The 25,106-nt window shown below is 51.3% G+C and overlaps 1 protein-coding gene across 5 annotated transcripts in view; it reads right to left on the minus strand.

The window, feature by feature from the left end:
* Positions 1 to 4,766: 4,766 nt before the first annotated feature.
* Positions 4,767 to 25,106, minus strand: part of MYO18B (myosin XVIIIB) — a 238,668-nt gene continuing 218,328 nt past the window's right edge. For 3 of the 5 annotated variants that reach the window (XM_032603528.1, XM_032603527.1, XM_032603529.1), the window contains exons 43-44: positions 8,018 to 9,215; positions 5,692 to 5,901 (exon numbers count right to left, since the gene is read on the minus strand). In XM_032603528.1, coding sequence (XP_032459419.1) covers positions 8,030 to 9,215 — 1,186 coding nt within the window. In that variant the 3' untranslated portion in view covers positions 5,692 to 5,901; positions 8,018 to 8,029. Of the gene's footprint in view, positions 4,815 to 5,691; positions 5,902 to 8,017; positions 9,216 to 25,106 lie in introns of those variants that run through there. The other 2 variants (XR_004345504.1, XM_032603530.1) reach the window with 2 other exon arrangements.

A 25,106-nucleotide genomic window follows, 5' to 3' on the forward strand; every position in this document is an offset into this window, starting at 1 on the left:
CCATGGCAATTAGGTATAAGTCACTCAACCCATCAGGCATGAAATTGGGTTCCTTCGAAGACAGGAGAGAGGCTGGGCATCCATGGTGCCAGCCCCCCGTTCCATCCCACCTTTGAGGGAGGTTGCTTGAGATTGGAGCTGGCAGCAGAGGTGATCGACTGCTAGGGCGGGGCCCTTGCTCAGTGTGTCCCTGCCTGTGACAGAGCTGGAACCCCCTTTTAGCCTTTCCCCAAACCAGCTAGACGACCAGGCCACGAGACTGGCAGGAGGCCACTGAACCTGAACCAGGAGTCAGGAACTCTGAACTCCAATCCCGGCTCCTTCACTGCTCACTTGGTCAGTCACTTGGTTTTGCAAAGCCTCAGTTTCCCCATCTGTAAAATGGGTGCACTAGCCCTTGTCCTCATGCTTCTGTGAGCCAGACAAGCTTTATAAATTAGTGTCTCCTCTTCCAACCAAAGGAGTTTAGAAAACTGCTCGAGGTCACAGTTTAAAAAATGGCGAAGATGGGAATAAATCCAAGCCTGTTCCAAGAGTCTGGGCCCCATTACCTCCCAGGTGGAGCAGGCAGGGCCAGCTTAGTTCTGCCAGAGGGAGATGGTGAAGGTGAAGCCATATGATCCACAGACCTGTTCTACCAGTTGACCTTGTAGAAAAGCACTATCTACACTGCCAAGCTTGGCCCATGGTATTATCATCAAGGATGCCTGGGTTTGGAGTCAGAGCTCTGGGTTCAAATCCCAGCTCCCCTTGTCACCACTCACGTCCTCTATGAGCCTCAACCCCTGATTTGGGGTGGGGGGATCCCCTACTCTCTCATTTCCACCTTCTGCCTGACCCCTTGTTTGTTTCCCTCTCCCCACATGCTGAGCGATGAAGAACTGCTGTTTATTGAATTGCTCAGAGTCAGCTGCAGTCACTGGACTCAGATGACCGAGGGCGAGGCCACTGTGCCTTAAAGGATCGCGTCCCCCAGCCTCCTTCCACCTCTGGCTGGGGGCAGGGGCAGGGCCAGGGCAAGGGCTTTGGGCAAATGCAGCTGTGTCTCCCCCTCCCCTCTGCGCCAGCCTGAGCGGGAAGACCACAAACTTGAGATGATGGGGGGTGGGGGATGGAGAGGCTTAAATAAGCCACTGCCCTGAGCTCTGCACGCTGAAGGCATGTGCGTGAGCAGGATTTTGCCCAGGGCTGCCGAGCCTTCGTGCAGCTACTTACAAAGCAGCCTTTCGAGTCATTTAAAATGTTTTCTTGCAGGTGTAGAACACATGGCGTGATTGACAGGGCCGAGACCCCCAACACCGCTTCTTAGCAGTGATGTTTGAGTACCACCCAGCACAGTGGCTGGCTCCTTGCAGACATACAAGGAGTGGGAGTGGCAATGGTTCTTAACAAAGGGTGACAAGGTCACTGCCTCACCTCATCACCGGGCCTGCTGCCTAGCATCTGTCCCTGAGCTCTGAAGGTTGCTGACAGGTAAATAAGCAATCGGTTCTGGTGGGAACCCAGCCGAGGCTGCCCATCACTCTTGGAAGACAACAGCGGGAGCTCTGCCAGGCCATTCATCACATCTGGAGCTGCCGAGGCTACATCCAGCACCCTCCAGCACCCACGTCCCCCAGCTGCCACAGTCTTCCCTCGCCTGTTACAATCCTTGGGATTGGGAAAGGATGCAAAACCACAGTTCCTCGGCCCTGAATGGTGCAGACAGCCAGGGGGCTTGGGACAGGGCTGGGTCTCTCTTGGCTTGGGGAGGGCTCTGGGCAGGGCTGGGATGGGACGGACATGGGAGGATGACCTGGAGCAGGTAGGCTACTGAAGGGCCATCAGGTGAGCGGGCCCAGCCGATGGATATATCCCCAGTTTATTACCTGTCTCCTGCAGTAAGCCACAAGCTTCACAAAGGTAGGCCCTCTGGCCATCCTAGTCTCAGCTTTCTCTTCAGTGCCCTGGACATGGGGTGGTAGAAAGATTAATAAATATTGATTAAACCAGAAAATGTTAATTGAGTTCTGAACTCAGATCTACCTTTGTCTTGGGACAGGTCTTTTCCCTCTCTGAGCCTCCGTTTCCTCACTTGTAAAATTACCTTGAGGCTTTCTTCTAGTCCTGAGAGTCCAGGCTTGTTTCAAGACCGGGTCCTGCTGCTAAAAATGGCCCCGGGGCCTGGAAACAACAGGGAAACGTTTGGGGCGGCCACTCAACCCACCAGGATGTGAGACCTGCAACACCCTCACCTTTGAAATGACTTTGGTTATGACGTCAGGGAAACCACACAGGGCACAGCTGTGCAGATGGAGCCTCTGAGTTGGGCACCAGGGAAAAGTGTTTCTGAGCCCAAAGATCAATGGTGCCACTGTAGAGCGCGGGCTATGTGCCAGGCACTGTGCTAAGTGCTTCCTGAGCATTTGATTTTTCATGGGATGCTGGGAGGCTGGTACCAGTTCTAGACTCATCGCACAGATGAGTAAAGGAGGGCCCAGAAAGAGGTGAACTGACCGAGGTCATGCGCGGATGGAAAGGCAGAACCCAGGGCGTGAGCCATTTAGTTACCCTGGGTAGCAGAAGTCGGAGAAGTGAAGGCTTGCACGGTGCTTACTGCACTGGGTCCTGGGCTGAGCTCGATGGGACACCAGGATCCACGCTAGAATTTCTGGAGTGAGCTTGCAGGGAGGAGGACTCAGCTGGGTCAGAATCTCCTGCATCAGGGTGTGTTGGGTTGGGGGATTCGAGAGGCAGGGGGACAGTGGTTATCTTCTAGAATGCTCAATTGATTTCTAACAGCATCTTCAGGATTTCTGTTTCCTGATGCACGATGAGGAAAGCTTTGCTGTTGTTATCTGGGTTTAATTTTTTTGAATGCATCATTCAACGACTGAAGAAAAATGATGGCCTTCTTCCTTTACCAAAAGGTACTCTGTAAAATAAATGTCCAGAAAAAATTTTAACAGGAAACTTACGAGATAATTTCATCTTTATTTTCCTTTATACCACTTCTCACTCTCTGACAACATATTTATTTTCTTGCTCATTGTCTGTCTCCCCAGCGAGGATGTTGCCTCCAGAAAAGCAGGGGGCGCTGCACCTGCCCTCCATGGATTCCCCGTGTGGGGAACAGTGCCTGGTGCCTAGCAGGTGCTCAACAAATATTGGCTGGGTAAGTAATCCTGCTGGCACAGGAGGAGAAGCACATGGAAACACACAGGTTCCAGGCCCTAAAAATGTCTGCAAAACTCCAGTGCCAGGAAGGCAGTGAGAATCTCTATTCCGGATTTCCACTATTGCTTTTGTTTGGGGACCAAGCTGGGAGTTTGGGACATATTTATCTGATCACTACATTAATAATAATGATCATTATTAATAAACTAACTGGTCACCTTCTCTGGCATAGCATGTGCTATGGGCTGAATTATGACCCCTACAAAATTCATATGTTGAAGTCCTAACACCCATAACCTCAGGTGACTGCATTTGGAGATGGGCCTCTAGAGATGTGACTAAGTTCAAGTGAGGCCCCTGGGCTGGGCCCTAATCCACTCTGACTGGGCTCCTTTATAAGACGAGGGAATCTGAACACAAAGAGAGACACCAGGGATGCATGGGCACAGAGGAATGACAACGTGAGGACACAGCAAGGAGGCGGCCGTCTGCAAGCTAAGGAGTGAGGCCTCAGAAGCCAGACCTGCCAACACCTTGGTCTTGGATGCCAGCCTCCAAAACTGGGAGAAAATAAATTCCTGTTGTTTAGGCACCACGCCCACCCCCAGCCTGTGGTATTTTGTTATAGCAGCTCTAGCAAACTAGTATAGCCTGCTACACTCTCCCATGCCCAAATCCCATTAGATTCTAATAACTATTCCCACCGTTGAGATGAGGAAACTGAGGCCCAGTGAGGGAAGTGGCTTTTCCAAGGCTCCATGGGTTCCACCGGAGGAAGACACAGGGCTGTGTCTGCTCCCATCCTTACCCCACACCCAAACGTCGTCAAGCTTTTGAACAGCACCCTCTTCCTTGCCAGGACCTCTGATTCCCTGCAGAGATCTCGGATGTCCCCTCCACATGCCCCAGCTCTCTCCGGTGAGCTGAGGCCACTCCCGTGCATGGCAGGCTGGTGGGGGATGTTCCTTAAATACATATAAATATATGATGTATTTGTCTACAGACTCACCAAGTGGGAGAACGCTCCTGCAACTGAGAAAACACAGTTCACTCTTCCACTGACTCTCTCCGCCAGAGAGACGGGCAGATGGTGAGGTCTTCCAGGGAGGGCATCCAGTGAATTTCCTTCCTGCCCCATCTCTCCTCCCCTTCCCAGTTCTACCCACAACCTCTGGCGAGGATGGTGAGAGCTGAGATCTCCCCTTCTTGGGGTAAGCGCCAACTGGTAAGTTGTTATGGCTTGAATTGTGTCCCCCACCCGCTCCCAAGGTACCCGAACCCCCAGGAGCTCAGAGTGTGACCTTATTTGGGGATAAGGTCTATGCACAGGCAATCGAGGTTAGGGTTGATTGACTGTGACTATGACTGTGTCCTCATAAAAGGAGGAAATTTGGACACAGAGACAGACATGCACAGGAGGAAGACGGCTACATGTAGGCCAAGAGAGAGTCCCTTAAGATACTCCAAAGGAACCAACCCTGCCAACATCTTGATTTTGGAATTCTAGCCTCTAAAACTTCAAGATAGTAAGTTTCTGTTGTTTAGACCATGCAGTTTGTGGTGCTTTGTTATAGCAGCCCTAGCAAATTAACTCACCGGTGATCCCAACAGGACTTTCCTTCCTGATGGCAGCTGTGACTGGCTGTACCAGAGGGGCCCTAGGAATAGAGGCACATGTGGGGTAGGACGTGGAGTCTGTGCCAGTGGGAACTTAAGGAGAAGTAGCATTGGCTACCTGAATGTGGGCATAAGCTAGTTCTGTCTTTGTAAATAGGAAAAAATAAGTGGATCTATCTCTTGGGACTTTATAAGGTTGGAGTGAGATGCACTGTGTAAAATGCCTAGCACGGTGGTCAGTACACAGTATGTGATCAATAAACATCAGCCTATAGTTTTAGGATTATTGACACGTCAAGGATGTTTGATAAAGCAGGTGTCCAGGCTGTAAGTGTGCCATTGCGAGTGTAGTTTTTGGTACACGTGCATAGTTGTCTGTGCATGGTAGTCTGTGTATGTGAGGTGTACGGGGGACTGTGGGAACAGATGGTCACAAGTTCTTGAATGTTGCTGTGGGCGGACATTTGTAGAGATGCATATATGTCAGTGTGTCCCCGGTATTCAGGGTGTATGAGCCACTGACTTGTTCCGTGGTTCATTTGCTCGTTCAGTCATTCATTCATCAAAATTTCTTGAATGCCCGCACATCTACACACAAGGTAGATACGTAAATAGACAAGGGAAATATGATAGAAGCATGGGAATTAAGGGAGAATAGAGAAAGAGCATTTATTTCAGCTTGATGTATCAGGGAAGACTTCCTGGAGGAGGTGACATTTGAGCAGAACTTGGCCAAGAGAGCAAGGCCATTGCATGTAGACACACAGGGGAAGAAATAGCAGTGTGCACCCGAAACTACAAACAGTTTGCATTGGTCCCCTTCCTTGGAACCCTTCTACCCCAAGGTGCACACCATCAATCCTCCAGAGTCCTAGGTAACATGATCATAGAATAGAGAGAAAGCCCAGATGCCAAGAAGCCAACACTTTATTTGGTACAGACCTAGCATGCTGGGAGCCCCACGCCCCACGGGATGTGCCTCTGCTGCCCGCCCCCCCCGGCCTCTTGAGGGCGGCCACACTGGCTGCGGACTCGGGGCCCCCGGGGAGGCCTGGCTGGTCTTTGTCTCTCTCTCCAGAACGTCACGGAGTCGGGAAGTCTTCAAGGAGGGCAATGTGTCACAGGAGGCTGGAAACAAATGCAGGTCAGAGCTGAGGAATGGGGCTTGGGGAGTGTGTTTTGGTGGGTGGAAGCCCCTGGAGCCCATATTCCCAGGTGGCGTTACTGCAGCGATGTGCTGAGTGGAATGAGATAGGAGGGGGCAGAAGGGAAATGAGTGGAGGGAGCCTGAAAGACATCCTGAAGGGCCACCATTTCCAAGTGCAGGTACCTGACGTGCACTGTGGCCGCTGTGGCAGTGCTCTGGGCTGGGGTCTCTGATTCACATGCCGCTCACAATGCTACTTTGGGTAGTTGGCATTATTACCCCCATCTTCCAGCTGAGAACACAGACGCTCAGCAAGCCTGCATCACTCGGCAGTTACAGGGAAGAACTGAGCTCTGGGGGCTTGAGTGGTTCCGAATCCCGTAACACATTTGTATCATGGGCAATGGAGCTGTATTGTCGAGCTCAAGACTACAGCGTGCAAGTCAAAGGTGGAGGAGATTTTTAGGCAGGTGCTCCGTTATCACAGTGAGCGTTGCTGGGAGGGGGGAAGGGGAGCTGAGCTTTAAAAAAAAAAATGGCAGAGACAAGATGTTCTGTGACGACGTCTGCTAAGCACTGTTCCCCTTCGGGACGTGTGCCCTTTACTTGGTCTTTGAAACTGCGTTCTGTGTCCCCGAGAGCATAATAATGTAAATGAATATCAGATCTCTCCTCAGTAATTGAGAGCAGAGAGAAGGCCATGTTAAGTCAATTTAATTTGCTCTGATACAGTCCAAGCCCATCTCCGTGGAAGGGGCAATGGCTTTTTGATGGGCTGAGGGTGACTCTCAAAGTGACAGGACGTGCGGCTTGTTTGGGTCCAGGAGGCCTCTGGAAGGAGGGCTGGCGGCTGAGCCAGGTGTGGGCTGAGCACGACCACTTGACCACCTGAGCCTTGAGTCGCTGCGAGTTCTGAGCTTCAGTGACGCGGAGATTTACGGACACCGGGGTGGGGGACCCGCCACTGGGATGTGGGTTTGCATCGCATCTGAACCCAGAGGGAGGCTCTAACTCCCCCTCCACTGCTTCATGGGGCTTTGCATTTCAGTCGGGAGCTGTGAAGTGGAAGACTCAGCGCCCTGGAGTCTGAAACATGCCCTACGAGGCGCAGTCAGGGGCCAGCCTGGCCTCAGGGCAAAGAGCACTGGACTGGGAGTCAGGGTGGCTGGGTTGGTGGCAGACTCACTGGGTGACCTTGATCTTGAGGTCCTCCTCACTTGCCCAAGAGTGAGGTTGGAGTCTGTGAGTTCCAACCCCCCCTTTAGATGTATGATTCTAAGCTCTGCCTCAGTTTGCCCTCCATAGAGGCAACCCCTTTAAAGACCCAGCTCCATCAGTGTGGCTCTGAGTTTACTCACAAAGAGGCCTAGAATAAGTACCTAAGAAAAAGTATCACCAACAAAAGTGTGGGGACTCTGGAGATTCGAATCCCAGTTCTGCCTGGGTGATTCTGTACAAGTGCCTTAACCTATATGATTCTCAGTTTGTCAACCTGTAGAATGGGAATAAATCATACTCACCACCTCTTGGGGTAACTGTGGGCACCAAATGACTGCCTGATAAACACATTCAATCAACTGGAGCTGTTATTAGCAATGAATGTCTCTTCCTACCTTTACCGCAGAGAAGTGCCAGGATCGGGATGGGAGGAGAAGGCAGAGGGAAGCACTGCTGCTCCCACGGTGTCGCTCTGGGATCTCTGTACTTGTCCCCTCCTCCCCCTTCTTGGGCCCCAGTTTCTCTTTACACATTTAATGCAAGAGTTGGACTTCACTAACGTCAAGGCCTCGTCTACGCTAGCCTGACCCTCCCCCCATCCACCCGGGCTCTCCCGTCACTGTGTGGACAGATGCCCCCATGGCTCCCCCCAGCACCAGGTGAGAGGAGCGCTGGAAAGAGAACAGGACAAGGGTGGGAAAACTTTAAAAGCCCAGCGCCTCCTTCAGCACCCTCTCCCCCGCCCCCCACAGGACCCTCACACTTTCTGATGGGTCTGTATTTTCAAGAGCAGAGAAACCGGTTGCCTCCAGGCTGCCAGACCTGGGTGGACCACCTCGTCTCACCCCCCAGGAGGACAGGCCAGCCTGTCGCTGTTACCTGAGCTGGTTCCTACTTCTGCAGGTATTTCTTCATGATGCTCTCAACATCCTCCTCTTCCCTCCCTGTCCCCGGCGCTCTGATCTCAGGGGATGTTCTCTCACCACCGTCACCCTCCAGCCGTGGGATTCTTGGCCGACTCTTGATGCTGTCGGCGCTTTTGAAGGACACGATGGAGCTGGAGGAGGAGGATGAGTCGGAGAGGTGAGCGGGGTCCTCCTTGGACTCCGGGCTCTTTTTCAAAACGGTGGTGATCCCTGGGACAAAGCCCCCGTCGGCCTCTTCCGTCTCAAAGTGGACACTTGCATGCTGTGAACTGCCTTGCCCATCTTTGGCCGCTCGGGCCAAGGACGTGGGTGTCTCCGGCTTCCGGATGGCCGGGAGGAAGTCATCGAAACCCACTTGGGTCTTGCGTTCATAGTTGAGGCTCGGGACCTTCCAGCTGAATGGGTCGCTGCCCAGTGGGTCCCCCATCAGGTGTGCAAACTGGCGGTTCTGGAAGACGAGCGGCTCCTTCCCGAGGTCCGGACAGCCTGCATCTTCCAGCGAGGACTCCAGACAGCGCCTCCGCGGGCGCAGCGTGGGTGACAAGAACGAGCCCCTAAGCGCCGTCGGGGAGCTCGGGGTCCTCCGCGAGCCAGGCCCCGATTCCAGGAGGGACTCGCAGGAACTGAAGCGGGTCTTCAGCTTCTCGGGCGGCGGGCTGGGACCCCCCACGCTCTTCGAGGAGATGCACTTCAGGCTGGTGGACCGCAGGAGCCCGGCCGACGCATCCAGGGGTGACTCGGTCCCAGCCCTCAGAGCCAGAGCGCCCTCGTCGCTGCTGGTCTTGGCCCTCCGCAGCGTGGACGCCCCGGTGGTCTGGTAGATGGGGAGGGTGGGCCAGTCCTCCAGGCCCAGCGGCGACCCCCGGCCCCTCTGCGCTCTCTTCCTCCGGAGCCCTTCCACGAACTCCGACAGGGCAGCCGATGGGCTGGGCAGCTTGTCCCTGGGCCGCGGGGACGCGTCTCCACTCCAGGAAGACGGGGAGGAGGACAGCGCGCCCGACCTCTCCGGGGGCTTTCTCTGGACGCCACACTCTTCGCCGTCCCCGAAGTGGCCATACTTTCCTCGGCGGAGGGAGAGCAGGGACGCGGCCTTGTCCCCCCAGGTCCTGCCGTGGGCGTCCTGGGCCCCGTCGCTGGCCTCCTCCTGGATCCTGCGCCAAGAAGAAACCCGCCGTCAGCGGACACCGTGCCGTCTCCACAGTCGACGCGACTGAGTCCCAGAGCGCGGGCACTAATACTATTTTTCTTTGGAAATGCTGACCCCACCTGCACCCTCCAACGAACCGTACGATTGAATGTGCAGACTCAAGCCGTGCAAATGATTTCTTGTCGCTTTCTGAAATGCAATTTCTGTCTATAATTAAGCCTGACTAAGTACGTTTGAGTAGGTTAAAACTGCACCTCTGAGAGATGACTAAGATTTACGAGGCATCATCTCTGACATGATAAGACCTATCACCACACAGCCTGCTGTGAAATAGGTAATTTGCTTCTTGAAGACTCAGGGGCACCTACGGGAGGTTATTTATTTATTTATTTAGGGCCAAGCCCGGAGGACAGCCCCACCAAGCAGAGCCTGCTGGAGCCAGTGACCCAAACATGCACCTGAACGAGATGCTCCGTGACACCCGACTGTTTCATGGGATGCGGGTGGGATTAAAAACAAACAAACAAACAACAAAAAAACCACGGTCCTTCAAAAGGGAAACAGCTCCATCAAATCGTCTTGAAACCAAGACTATACACAAGAGGACAGACGCTTTCTATTCTGGGACTGCCAGGCAGAGGCATTTTGCAGCAGCTGAGCCAAAACCACTGCCTCTGAAGAGTGGGAATCTCACAGTGGGGCAAAATTATAGGCTGTAAGACGAAAAGCAGGGCTTAGAGGAGAGAGACTGGAATCCATCCACTGTTCTTTAAAAAAATAAAATCTATTTGTCCTCCCTCTAAGACAAGCGACCTCCTTCCCAGACAACAGCAAAGCTGTAATTTACAAAAAAGCAAGAAGGGGCGCCAAATGTCAGAGTTTGGGCGTGGCAGCCCGGGCCAGGGCTCAGCCTGAAGAAGGTGGGAGCGATGGTGATGCAGGTTCCCGTCGTCAGCCCCTGCTTGCTGCTCTGTCACGACAGGAAGGATTACAGGAGCCAGCCTCCTACACATAAAGGTTGGAATGCTGGCACAAGACCGAGGAAGGTGTCCTGCTCACCACAGTCCGATTATCACCATTTCCATCCCCTGACCATGTAGGATAGTTTAGAGGGAAAAGAGCTGACCACAGTGACCCACAGGGCTTTTCAGTCTCAGAAGGAGCCAAGCCCATGGCCCCTGGAGGTGATGTCAGGAGTGGAGAGGAGAGTACAGATAGGGTAGGGGATTGGGATCTTTTTCAGGGACCTGGGTAGGGACCTAGGCACTGCCTTCCTGAGCTCCCACCAGCCCATAAGCCTCTCTCTTCTGATGCTAGCAGGAGCCTCCCCTGACCCAGGACCCTGGCGATAATACTCTGTGCAAAGGTTCCCTGAGTGACAGGCACAGGACTGGCTGCGCTCATCTGTCCCTCCTCATGCCCTAGGTCAGCTAGGTGGAGAGGACCAATGTCACAGTCTGGGGGCGGTGAGGAGACCACGAGATGGACCCCAAGGTAGGCGTGTCGACGCGCTGCCTCCATCACGCACTGTCCTTACTATCCTTAGTCTTCCAGGGGGCTCAGGCTCCCGACCCCCTCCCCAACCTCCTGTCTTGTGAGTTAGCCCCTGGCTCACTCTGCTGCAGCCACATGGGTCTCCTGGGACAGGCCACGCTCTTCCTGCCTCCGGGGTTTGCATTTGCTGTTCCCTTCGTTGGATGCACTCCTTCCCCCTCCTCCTAGCCCAGGTCACCGTCCTGATCTCACAAGGGAGATCAAGGGGAGGGAAGAAAAGCCCTGGGCCCCATGCCGGGCACCTAGCTCCTCAAATAATGGTTAACAGTTATGATTAATAATAATCGATAATGAATAGCTATTAATCATCAATAATTAGTCGTTAGGGCTCATTATGATTACTGCTAACAACCTCTGGGTCTCTGGAGCCTAACCCACCACTGGGCTCCACGAAAGCCTCATGTGACGTCCCAAGAGGAGTGGGCAGGAGAATGAACGGGCAGGTGACCCTGCGTCCCATCACTCCCGGCAAAGGCCGGCCCCCATGTGCTCAAACAAAAGCCTCGCAATTTGCCCAGAGCAGCTGCTCCCTTCCTATTTCTTGCCTGTCACCTTCCATCTCCGTCACAGCTGGACGCAGGCTAGGAAGGGAGCTGGAGAGCTCCTGTGTGATTACCTGAAGGGGTGTTTGTCAACATCATCACTTTAGAATCGCTCCCCTAACACATGGCAAGATGGCATCCACATGCCTTTCTTTCTCTTCTTCATCTTTTTTTTTTTTTTTTTTAATAAACAGCTTGGAGCTGCCAGGGGCACTGGGCTGCCGCAGAGCTGACAAAAGTCATTTCCGTCCTGTCTTGGCCCTGAAAGGAGGCGGACGTGATGAATGTGTCTTGGGCGCTCAATCTCCACCATCATCTGTCATGTGGGGATGGCAGCACCCAGGGCTCCTGTTGCCGGGCCTCCTGGGACTCTGCCATCCCACTCGCCCCAGCTCCCCTCTGGCTGCAGAGGCCGAGACAGGGAGGGAAGAGAAGCTATAGGAGGAGAGGGTGGAGTTGGGGAAGGAGAGGAAGCAGGGGAAAAGGGCAGAAGGAGAGGAGGGTGGGGGAACCCCAGCTCTCCAGCCTGTGCTGTCGAGACCCTGCCGAGTCTCATCTCTACACCCTGACTCGGCACTGTGCCCAGCACACAGGAGGTGCTCAGTAAGCGTTGTCGAACTGAGTCAAGTCTCCCTTGGAAATCAAGTCTCCGAGGAAGAGAAAGTAGGTAGGATGAGGAAAGTGGAGGAGGGGCAAAGAGAAGTGGGAAGAAGTAGAAGCAGGACCAACAAGAGGGAAGGTGAAGTGAGAACGGATGGGGGAATGGAGAGGAAGAGACCGGTGGCGATGGAGGTGGCGAAGGAAGAGGGAGGCTGAGGGCAAGGCCAGGGGGACAGAGGGGAGGGCCGCAGGTGGGGTGTGGGCTGGCAGCTGAGGGCTGGCCTTCCTCATCTCTGACCACAAGGTGGGACAGGCCGGGGCACACGAAACCGTCAGCAGCCCAGGAGTGGGGTCTGGAGGTCGCAGCCCATGTGTGCTGCTGTCCAGGCGCAGAGGACACAGGCTCGCTGGGCTGGAGCCGTGGGGGACCTCGGCTGGGCCAGAGCAGCGGAGATGTGCCCGCCTTCCCCAAGGCCCACAAGGAGCAGCATCTTCCAGAAGGGACACCCGCTCAGGGCCCCCCTGGCTGCCCCCAAGTACTGAGCACGGAGCCCTGCTGGGGGCCCACGTGTGGATGTCACGGGGTGGAGTGGGCAGGTCCCTCCTTCTGGAGCGGTCTGGTTGGTGCCTTCAGAGCCTCAGCTGGGGGGCTGGAAACCAGAACACAGTCCCAGCAGTGTAGACTCAGTGGGGGAGGGCAGAGTGAGGAGGGAGGGAGGGGAGATGGGGAAGCGGTGGGGGAGAAGGAGAGAAAGAGAGAAGCCTCGGCTTGGCTGAGTGCTGTCTCCTGGGTTTACCACCCAGAAATCCACCCACGCCTCTGCAGCATCTTCTTCTATTTCCTGTCTGCTCCACCACTCCAAAGAAGTTTGCTGCATCCACTCCTTTCTGTGTGGAGACCGCAGAACTGAATCTGAATGCAGACGCCCTCTTGCAAGCTTCAGGGTGTGGGTACTAGCTCCGCTGTCTGGGTCACGGTGATCCTCTCCGTTTCTGCCCTGGCTCTGGACACTTCAAGCACATTCCCTTATCTTCCTCCAGGGGCCTGGGAAGACTCATTTTTTCCCCAGCTGTCCTCATGGGATGGCTCAGCTCAGGTGGAACTCCCTTCCATTGGCATCGCGTGACGGATGGGTGGTGGCTAATCAAGACGTTGCTGTGCCTGCCTCAGCCAGGGAGAGATGTGATGCACAGGACGTACTCCGAGTCTCTGGGAGACGGGTGCAGACACGAGCTAGGCGGGGGCACTGTGATTCTCTGAGGAGGGACTCCAGAAACATCCTGGGAACTTCTGCACCTGCCCCTCAGTCTACACCAACAGGAAGAGGCTTGTAGCATACCTGCCTGATAAGGAGCCAGCGGCATTCCTGGGCATCCAGCCACACAGGCTCCAGGCTGGGTCTGAAAGAGTTACCCCTGACTGAGCACCTGCTATGTGCTGGGCGCCATGCTGCTGCCATGGATACAGGGGAGAACAAGCGGGTGGGCCACCTGCCTGCATGGAGCTGACTGCCACGTCCATTTACAACCTCAACGGCCACCCTGGGGGTTAGAAGTTGTGAGCTCCGGGCACAGTGAGGAGGGGTGGCACACACAGTTGGGAGTAGCAGAGGTGGGGTTCCAACCCCACAGCCAGCAGCACCCTTCTCTGGAAACTTCCTCCAAACTCTGTGATGAGATACAGGGTTACCAGGTAACATCTGTCCCTTGGAGTCTAGTCTGATTCTGCCACTCACTAGCCACTCACTTGCCTTGGGATAGGCACCTAACTTCTCTAGGCCTCAGTTTCTTCAGCTGTACAATGGGGGGAAACCAGGTCAACCCTGCAATGTTGTGGAGATAAGAGAGAGCTCCAGGAGGGTAAGAGTTTTTGTCTGTTGCATTCACTGCTCTATTCCTGTGCCTAGAACAGTATCTGAGCACACAGCAGGCATTCAGTAAACATCTGTTGAGTGAATGAGTGGAGTGCCAGATCCCTAGCACATAGTAGGTGCTCACTAAATATGTGCTGGACGAATGAGTGGACCTTGAGTCCTCTGGCGCATAGTAGGCATCTGATAAATGTCCATTAAGTGAATTGATGAACAAAAGAATATATACAAATACTGTAGCTTTGTGGTAGAGTCTGAAGTCAGGGAGTCTGATTCCTCCAGTTCCGTCTTTCTTTCTCTAGATCGCTTTGGTTATTTGGGGTCTTTTGTGTTTCCATATAAATTAAAAAAAATTTTGCTCTAGTTCTGTGACAAATGCCATTGATAGTTTAATAGGGATTGCACTGAATCTGTAGATTGCCTTGGGTATTACAGTCTTTTTGGCAATATTGACTCTTCCAATCCAAGAACATGATATATCTTTCCATCTGTTTGTGTTGTCTTCCATTTCTTTCATCAGCATCTTATAGTTTACAGAGTAGAGGTCTTTTGTCTCCTCAGGTAGGTTTATTCCTAGGTATTTTATTCTTCTTGAGGCGACGGTAAATGGGATTGTTTCCTTAATTTCTCTTTCTGACCTTTCATTGTTAGTGTATAGGAATGCAAGAGATTTCTGTGTATTAATTTTGTATCCTGCAACTTTACTGAATTCATTGATTAGCTCTAGTAGTTTTCTGGTAGCGTCTTTAGGATTTTCTACGTATAGTATCATGTCATCTGCAAACAGTGACAGTTTTACTTCTTTGCCAATTTGGATTCCTTTTATTTCTTTTTCTCTAAGTATTGGTGGCTCACATGCATGAAGCCTTATTAGATAAATCAGGATATGATCACGCAGAAATGCTGGAATTTTTACTCTTTCTAACCTGCAAGGCTAAGAATCCGGGCTTCAGGAAGCAGACAGGCCTGGGTTCAAATCCTAGCTCTGTCCCTTACTAGCCAGGCACCTTGTGAAGCCTCGCTGTGACAGTGGGAACAGTAACTCCCAACCTCACAGAGACGACGTACGTCATCGGGACAGTCAGTACACATGAGCGTCGTGGCCCACGTACACCTCCACCTGCCCCCAGCTCTTCATGCCAGGTGGATTCTGGTGCAATTGAACTTGCATATATATTACTTATTCATTTCAAAACATTACTACTAATAAATATATGTTTAAAATCTTAATGATTGTTTTTCAATTAATGGCCCCTCCCATCAGGTTAGATTAGATTGAGGATCGAGGGCAGATGTTCAAGAATAAACAATTCCTAGGTCCGAGCCTGCTCTGAGCAGCACAGAAAAGGGGTGAGGATACCCAAGTGGTCTGTTCAGCCTCAGAGCAAGCCAGATGCTGACGCACGTGTCTCCAAGTCGGGCCACATCCCCTCCCCTGACAGGCCATCCTGTGAATGCAGCTCCATCATCTTCTCTCTAGTGCCTCCCACAGCAGTAGTCTTTCCATGAGTACTGGGTGAAGAAAATAATGCATGTGCTTTGTATGTATCATCTCATCAGGATGTGGATGATCACCCCATCCTGCAGATGAGGAAACTGAGGCTCACCAGTGAGAAGCCATCTGCTCGAGGCTCTCACTGCTCAGTGGCAGGGCCTGGATCTGAAGCCATTGCTTTGTCCTTCCACAACATCACACCCCCCCCCCCCCCCCCCCGCCCCGACAGGTAGAAAGCTAAGAGGAAACCTCAACCACTGGAACTCATGTCTACACACATACATTGTTCAAAATCGACTGAGACACAATGAGTAAAACATAGAGAGGCCCAAGTCAGGGAGACACTGGTTTCACTGGCATTAGTCACAATCACACAATAAAAACCAGAATTCCCAGGTCTGAGTCTGAGCAGAGCCTGAGCCAACAGTAACTATAGGAAACTCGATGCAGATTTTTTTTTTTTTTTTTTTCGCGGTACGTGGGCCTCTCACTGTTGTGGCCTCTCCCGTTGCGGAGCACAGGCTCCAGACGCGCAGGCTGAGCCGCTCCGCGGCATGTGGGATCCTCCCAGACCGGGGCACGAACCCGTGTCCCCTGCATCGGCAGGCGGACTCTCAACCACTGTGCCACCGGGGAAGCCCTCGATGCAGATTTAATGACGCCATGAATCATCTCCAAAGACATGCTATCACGCCCCCCATTCTTCATCAACACCCTGAAATTAAAGAGGAAATTAAAAATGTATCGATGTTCTTTAACATCGAGGTCTGGATGGGAAACCAGATGTCCTTTGAAGATGGCCTGAAGGTACTGTAACCGAGTCCAACACAGCAGTTGATGGTCTACAACAGAAGCTGACACGGTGCCCAACACTGTGCCTGATGCGGTGGGAAACACGAGACATTTATTAAATCCCTAGAGCGTGCAGGTGAATTCTGCATCACGGGAGCCACTGTATATTGCGCCTTTAGGCTCTGCAGACGTTATTCAATTTTATCTTCACGACGGTCCTCTAAGTCAGCAACTCTTATAATCTTCCTATTTCACAAATGAGGCTCAGGAAGGGTAAGTAATTTGTCATGGAATAAACGTGAATTTAAACTAAGGAATCCAGCTTCGGGATTCACGTGTCCTGACCACTCCACTCTGCTGCCAGCTGTTGCCTTTGCTCCACTTTACAGAGTTAGAAGTGGAGGCTCAGAGGGCAGATGGAGAGGAAGGAGCAGAGCCGAGGCTCTCACCTCGGCCTCAGTGAGCATGCATCAATACGATGCTCAGCTAAGCCCCTTGCAGGAGAAGACGGGCTGCCTCAGCCTTTCGGAGGGCACACTGTGGGTGTGGACACGGGATCAACCCACGCAGAAGGGTCAGCAGTGCGAGCAGCTCCAGGGACACTGGGAACCGTGGGCTGTAAAACGCGGCAGGAGGCTGGCAACGGAGAGGCGAGGGGCTGGGGCCTGAGGGCACAGCCTTTCTGGAGGCGGCGGGGTGCAGTCAGGCTTTCGGAAGAGGGGTGGGATCTGGTGGTGGGAGGGGTTGAGGAAGACACCCCAAGTAGAAGAGCCCTCCTACCAGCTGTTAGCTTATTCAGTGGTTTCTGCAAAACCCTGGACCAGCAAGGGCTGATGTCTACATTTCACAAGCAGAGACACTAGGGCTTAGAAAGGCCACTCGGCTGAAGGGAAAGACTCGAAGCAAGGAGGAGGCCACGGGGGTGCGATGCCCAGGGAGGCCTGCTTGATGGCAAGCAGGAAAGCTGTGGAATAAGCAGCAGAGAGGCCCTCCGCCTGGTTATTTCTGGCCTGAAGGTGCAGAGACTTGAGTCAGGAAGCAGACTCTGTAAATCCCCTATATTCCTTATAGTATAATGTTTTTAGGAGGCAAGATAACTCTTAAGCCTTGCTTGCTGTTTTCTCTGATCTTAAGCAGGTACTGAGTCCTTGGCACTTAAAAAAAATGACCCATTAACTGCCCTCAGTGGACACCTGCCCACGTATCTCCTGTGGGTCACCAGAATTTGCCTTGTCTCACCCACCCATTCTTACTGGTCACCAGGTACTAGGACCAGTGGGTTTTGAACAGAGTTGCCATCAGAATCATGCCTGAAACTCTACCAAAAAAAGCGGTTTCAATGGGGGCGGGGAGGTAAGGGGACCATTCTAGTTTAATAGAGACTAAGGACTAATGGGAGATGTTAATAAGAGGGGAAACTGAGGGTAGGAAGACACAGGCGGGGGAATATGGGCGCTCTGCTCTTTCAGCTCAATTTTTCTGTAAGTCTAAACCTTCCCTAAAAAAAGTCTATTTACTTTTTTTTGTAAGAGACAGACCCAAAGAAAGAAAACAACGAGATGCAGTGAGTGCCCTTAATAGGGTTCTTCTTTCAAAAACTACAGTGACACAACTTCAGAACAGTTGGGTTAATATGAATGTTGGTATCTTGGATGATACAGTGGATTTGTTCATGTTTTTAGCTGCAGTTATGGTGCAAATAGTTAGGAAAAGTCCTTCTTCGCAGGATAAAGATGTGAAATTATCTTAAGGAGAACTGCCATGATGTTTTCAACTTACTTTCACGTTGTTGGGCATAAAAAAAATGTGTTTAGATATAGGCAGAAGTAGAGACGAAGGTAAAGATAGAAATAAAGTCAATATGAAAAAAAAAAAACCATTGTCAAATTAAGGTGGAGGCTAGCAGAGTTGATGGTGCCCAGATACCTTCATTGCTTAAAAAAAAAAAAAGGAAGAAGAAGGAGAAAGGAGGAGAGAGAGAGGGAAAGGGGAAGGAAAGGACACTTTACTACTTTAACTGATAAAAAAAGAAAAGAAAAGCAAACATTTTTACTCGCCCTTCAATGTTCAGCCCCACCGCAGCCACTTCCAGAAGCCTTCGCCCACCTCCCAGGCTGGGCTAGGGGTCTCCTCTGGTCCTACAACCCCTGTGCTCCTCCAGCCTCTATCCTATAATTGTTTGCTTGCTTGTTTTTAACTCCCAACAAGACTGTTAATTCTGAACTAGACTGTATTTTTCTTCTGTGAATTCCCAGGATCTAGAAGAGTCCCTTAAGGGAAGTTCGTGGAGTGGAAAGAGTGAAGGAATGGAGGAAAAGAAAGATGAGGGATTGTGGGAATGAAGAAAGAGGGGACAAAAGGCTCCATCTGCCTCATCTGGCTGCTTCATTCAGACCCCAGCAGCCCCACTTATGGGTCAGCCAAACCCACTTCTTTGAGATTAAAACCAAGAGATTCAAAACCAAATTCTGGTACACAACCTAGAGGGGATTCCTCCTATGTCGAAACCCAATCCAAAGCCTGGTTTTATTTCTAGAGAATTTTATCAACTTCAGAATTGAGAGGGAGCTGGAACCACATCTGGTTTGAACCCCTCATCGTCCCCCTGGAAAAACAGAGAAGGAGAGAGCCTCCGGGGTTCACAATCTGATGAGACGGGAAAGTACTGGCTCTCAAACTTGAGCCTGCCCTCTGATACAACCTCCACAATGTCCTAAAAGAACAAACTGGGTATGTAAAGTAAATCGGATTAGAGATTCAACTTCGGCTCAACAGATTTTAAATACATTTTCAGTGCTTTCTTTCACTTTCTATGCGTAGACATTAGCTCAGATGAGTACTGTACAATGGCAATAACCACATAAAATCTCTGACCTCTTCATAACAGCACCCAGTTCATCATAAAAATGCATCTTTAGGCGAGTGGAAGTTACCCAGCCATCCACTCCTCCTTTTAGCCATTCAGGATCATTTGTTGAGTGCCATGACGCCAGCTGCTGCTGACACTGAGGTGAATAAACCTTGCATTCAGGAAGCTTATAGTCTAGAGGGGAAGGCAGTTCACCAACGTACGACTGGAGGGAAGTACGAGTGACCCTGCATGTCCTCCTGGGCACGGAAACTAAGGAAGAAATGTTTACTGAGCAAAAGGAGTAGAAAAGTCTCACTCAGCATCCAGCTTGATAGTCTAGTTTGTATCAGAGAAAACTGCTACTTAGGAAAAACAGAAAAGCTAAATTTAAACTTAAAGGCATTGGAGAGTTCAAAAAATAGGCTTATCTAAATTCAGAGCAGAAATTAGGATGGTGGTTACCTTTGAGTAAGGAGGAGGTCACGACTGGACCAGATACAAGAAGGTGTTAGGGGGCTAGCAACGGTCTGGTTTCAATTTTCGTAGTTATTACAAAGGTATGACCAATTTTTGAAAATTTCAAAAGATGCAGTTTCCAGTATGTATGTTTTGATAAGTTTACTCAACAAAAGTTTAGTTCAGTTAGAGAACCACAGACACTACAAGAACGTCCTGAACTATCCGTGATTAATCCAAATGGTTTTACGCAAACTTGCGTCTAACTTAGGTGAGCCTCAAAATTCCAGAAAGATTTGCAGATCTATCATATAAGACCTGGAGCTCTGGATAGAAAACAGCCCTCCTTCCCATGGAAGCCTGTCCAAGAGTGATGCTGGCTCCAAAGATAAACCCCGGACAGAGGCAGGCTTCTCCGGCTCCTCACTGGCTCAGGCCTTGGGTCCACGGTTAGTATGTTTGCATTGAAAATTTCCATGCTTCCGGTTTCCACATCTTGCCCACTAACCTTCTTAATACTGATAAAACTGTAAAGAACCCTTTTGTCCTAGGAAGACATAAAACCAGTTTCATGAGAGGCTCATTCATTAAGTACATTCAGGATGGATTAAAATGATCCTGAGCTTGGGGCTTCCCTGGTGGTGCAGCGGTTGAGAGTCCGCCTGCCGATGCAGGGGACGAAGGTTCGTGCCCCGGTCCGGGAAGATCCCACATGCCTCGGAGCGGCTGGGCCCGTGAGCCATGGCCGCTGGGCCTGCGCGTCCGGAGCCTGTGCTCCGCAACGGGAGAGACCACAGCGGTGATAGGACTGCACACCGCAAAAAAAAAAAAAAAAAGATCCTGAGCTCTGGTTCTAAGAATGCAGAGACCAGTAAATAAATGTGCTATTGAAATAAGATTAGCAGTTGATGCTTAACCTACTTTGAGAACAAGCTGTTTTTAATGCCAAATAGCATCCATTCACATTTACATAATTAATGAACTAATTACAAACGAGTCTTATCTAATCATTTAAGCAGGTCTCACATGACCCATCCTTGCCCCCACTCCTGCAGTAGAGTAATTGCATTTTCTTGAAAGCAATACAACTTTATTTGAAAGACAATACCTTAGGGCTTCCCAGGTGGCTCAGTGGTTAAGAATCCACCTGCCAATGCAGGGGACACAGGTTCGAGCCCTGGTCTGGGAAGATCCCACATGCCGCAGAGCAACTAAGCCTGCGTGCCACAACTAATGAGCCTGCACTCTAGACCCTGCGAGCCACAACTACTGAGCCCACGTGCCACGAGTAATGAAGCCCTTGCACCTAGAGCCCGTGCTCCGCAACAAGAGAAGCCACCGCAGTGAGAAGCCCGCGCACCGGAACAAAGAGTAGCCCCCGCTCACCGCGACTAGAAAAAGCCCACAGCAACAAAGACCCAACGCAGCCAAAAAAAGACAAAAAAACAAACGAAAAAACCCCTATAGTTTAGACCTTTTTACTGATTCAAGCCCGCCTTATCCTACATAAAAATCCACGGGGGTTGATCAAAGGAGGATGGTGGTATCTAAATCTTTTGCTTTTTTTTTTTTTTTTTTTTTAAATTTATTTATATGGTTGAGCTGGGTCTCGTTTGCGGCGCGGGGTCTTGGTTGTGGCTTGGGCGCCTTAGTTGGGGTACTTGGACTCTCAGTTGCGGCACGCACGTGGGATCTAGTTCCCTGACCAGGGATCGAACCCCAGCCCCCTGCATTGGGAGCACGGAGTCCTATCTCCTGTGCCACCAGGGAAGTCCCTCTTTTGCTTTTAAACTAAGAACCACAAGCCGAGAGTATGGGGCTGCAAATGTTTACAGAAAGCAAATTTTTCCCTGAAAAAGGAAAAGTTGTAATGCCGTCTTTTAGCCAAATGAAAAAGCAGTTGTGTTAAATCAGTACCAAAGCAAATGATACGTACAACAGTAATTAGCGAAGATTACACAGTAATTAAAATCACGATGATTATGTGAGTGAGAATAATTTATACAATAATCTCCACGCTCACACTGCAATATGGTACAAGTCCAACAGCAACAGTGCAGAGCCATGTTTGGTAATAAATTCAAATCACAGCATCTCTAATTATGTGGTGACAGATCGGTCATTGAAACTGAGGGATAAATAAGGTCTCTGACCAGGATACACACAATTTTATTTGGACTTCCCAAGGCTACCAAATGGGGATCCCAAACACTCCCCATCCCTCCCCCAACAGAAGGAGCCCCAGACCATCAGGTTCCCCCACTACATTCCAAAAATTCTTGTTCCATGCTGCTAGCAACTTGCTCTGTGATACAAGACAGTTACCCCGTCTGGCAAAGCCACACTTGGCTCTTCATATCAGCATCATCCTTCTAATCACCCTATCAGAGTGATTAGAGAGGCCATCTAACTTCCATCCACTGGTCATTTATTTGCTCAATGCATGTTTACTGAGCACCTACTATGTGCTAGACACTGTGGTGGGTGCTGAGGTAAGAAGGAAAAGAGAAAGCTTATGTCCTTAAACGGTTCACAGCCTAATGAGGGAGACAGACACCCGAACGTATGATCCTAACGTATTATGGAAAGTGCTATGGGAGAGGGAATCGTGGGGTCTGCAGAACCACGGTAGAGGGGCATGTGACCCAGCCAGGGAGTCAACGAAGTCTCCTGAGGCAGGTGACACTTGAGCTGAGTCACAAATAAGAGTTCATGGGCTTCCCTGGTGGCGCAGTGGTTGAGAGTCTGCCTGCCGATGCAGGGGACACGGGTTCGAGCCCTGGTCTGGGAGGATCCCACATGCTGCAGAGCAACTGGGCCCGTGAGCCACAACTACTGAGCCTGCGCGTCTGGAGCCTGTGTTCCGCAACGAGAGGCCACGATAGTGAGAGGCCCGCGCACCGCGATGAAGAGTGGCCCCCGCTCACTGCAACTGGAGAAAGCCCTCGCACAGAAACGAAGACTCAACACAGCCAAAAATAAATAAATTAATTAATTAATTAAAAAAAACAAAACAAAAAACAAATGAGAGTTCATGAGGTTAAGAAACATGGGAAGGGGGTCCAGTCAGAGGGAAAACCATGGACACAGGACCAAGGGTGGGAAACAGCACAGCGTTTGAGGGAGCAGCATAAACCGTTCGGGGCACAAAGCATGAAGAAGAGATACAGGGAAATGAGACCAGAGAAGCAGACAAGACCCAGGTCACAGAGGGCACGGGAAGCCCACTAAGGTGCCTGAATTCCATCCTGTTCTATCCTGTAAGGCAGAGGTCACAAAAGGTTTTCTATAAAGGACAGATAGATATATTTTTGGCTTTGGGGCCATACGATCTCTGTTGCAACTACTCGATTTTGAGGCAGTCATAAAGAACATGTAAAATTAAAAAAAAACCAAACAAACAAGAGCATGGCTGTTGGTCCAATCAAACTTCATTTACAAAAGCAGGTCAAGGGCCATAGCTTGCCTGTGGGTGGTAGTTGGCTGACTCCTGCTGTAGGTGACGGGAAACCACCGAAAGCAGATTTTCATTTGAGACAGATCATCCTGGCTGAAGCTCAGAGGAGGGACTAGAGGAGGGTGGGGTCAGAAGGTCTTTGCCAGAGTCTAGAACAGAAATTATGGTAGCCTGACTTCAAGGTGCTGACAGTGAGGATGGAGAGAAGTAAAAAGGGTCAAGAGTATTTGCTTGGCCACTTCCCTGGTGGTCCAGAGGTTAAGACTCCGCGCTTCCACTACAGGGGACGTGGGTTCGATCCCAGGTTGGGGAAGTAAGATCCTACATGCCGCGCAGCCCAGCCCCCCCCCCAAAAAAGCATTTGCTTAAAGGGGGAGGGGCAGAATAAACAAGATTTAGGGATCAGCTGACTGGGGATGAGCGAGAGGGATGAGAGTCTCAGATGAGTCAAGGGCGCCAGCTTGGGTGGCTCTGTGGATGACAGAACCACCAAATGATACTGATGACATTGGTGGGGGAAAGGGAGGAGTCTCCCCTTGGATACGCTGGGTTCAGACACCAGGGAGACATCCAGGTGGCGAGCTTCTAAAGGTAGGCGGTTAGATATGATATACGCGTTTGAAACCTGGGAGAACTAAGAGCTGGAGGGCTAGATCTGGGGGTCATCTGCTTACGGTGAGGGAGTTAAAATCACAACAGGATTGCCTGGGACCAGGTGGAGAGAAAAACAGCCGGTGAGAGCAGCATCCCGTGATCCCCAGCACTGGCGGGGCTGGGGAGAAGTTTGGGGAGCTCCAAGGAGCAGAAACAGCTACAAGGCCGGGCAGGCAGGGAGTTCTGAGAAGTGTCTGACAGAGGCCAGTGCAGGAGAGAAGTCCAGAAAAAGATCAAGACTGGAGAACGTCCCCTGGTGTGTCCCTTTGGGAGCCGCTGACACGGTGAGAAAAGTTTCAGTGCAGTGGCAGGGGCAGGCTCAGGGCTGGAGGAAAGTGAGGCAGAAACGTGAGGTGAGTGAAGACGGTGCATGTGGGCCTTGCTTTGAAGAAGCTTGGCTCCAAAGGGAAGGGAAAGGTGATGGGTGAGGACACAGTTAGAACGGGGAGGACCCGAAGGTGCTTATAACCTGTGGAGAAAGGACAACCAGAAAGGCAGAAGCTGAGGATGCAGGAGACAGAGGGGATGCTGGGCACGCTGCAGGGCAGAAGGGGCAGCGGGATATGGATTCGACTTGAACAGGACTGGATCTTATCTTCTGAGACCAGAGGGAAGATGAGGGCAGAGAGAGATGGATTTATAGACACCGCAGAAGTTCAGGCCATGATTTTCTTTTCTTTGAATGAACCAGGAGTTTAGGGTGTCTCCTTAGAGTGAGGAATCAGGGCTGGAGGAAAGTCAGGATGGTTTGGAATAACTGTCCAGTAAAATGAAAGAAACAACGGACCACTGATAAGACACCAGCATCTGAACAGCTGGTTCAATTAATGCCCATCAGTGCGTGCACCCTGCAGAACTGCGTGAGTGACCAAGGCTGGGGTTCTGTGGGACGTGGGGATGGGGTTCTAGACAGAAATGGGGCTTGGACCTGCCGTGGAAAGCCTGAGGTGCTGTGAGGCCCAGAGGGGAGAGGAGAGAAGCCTTTCCTGGAGCACTCTTCCGGCAGGGCAATGGCCTGGAGGGCAGGAGGGAGAGGCCAGGCACCCTGCAGGGCCGGGGAGAGCATACCAGCCCTGGACGCCCTGGTACCACCTGCAGCCGGCCGTCAAGAGAGACTCCAAGCCAAGCATGGCTGCCACCACCAAGCCCATAAACTCCCTCCCTGGGGGCCACGGAGGTAATTTAGCGTCTCCGTCACCAGTAGCTCTTGCATTTATCAGCGGCAACTGCATGATTCCTGGGCTGGAAATCATAAAGCTTTAGGTGTATTTCTCTTGAGCTGACATCCCCTTATAAATAATACAAGAAATGCTTTTATTTTTTTGGCAGAAGACTGCTTTCTCTCTCTCTTCTCTTTTTAGAGTGACCTTCTTTCTCAGTCAAGTTTGGGATTGCCCAAGGAACTCATATCTGGAGCCCTGTGATGGGCCAGGGAATACGGGGGGGTGCAGGAGCACACAGGAGCCTTGTATGCTATCCTGCCTCCTCGCACAAACAACGCCCGGATGATCTGGTAGCATCTAGTCAAGTTTAAAACGCAAATTCCCTTTGACCCAGAGAATCATTTGCCCGTGTGCATAAGGACGTGTGCTTTTTTTTTTTTTTAAAGGCTTACAGGTTAAT

The sequence above is a fragment of the Phocoena sinus genome, chromosome 14 (assembly GCF_008692025.1).
Source record: "Phocoena sinus isolate mPhoSin1 chromosome 14, mPhoSin1.pri, whole genome shotgun sequence".
Taxonomy (NCBI): Eukaryota; Metazoa; Chordata; class Mammalia; order Artiodactyla; family Phocoenidae; genus Phocoena; species Phocoena sinus.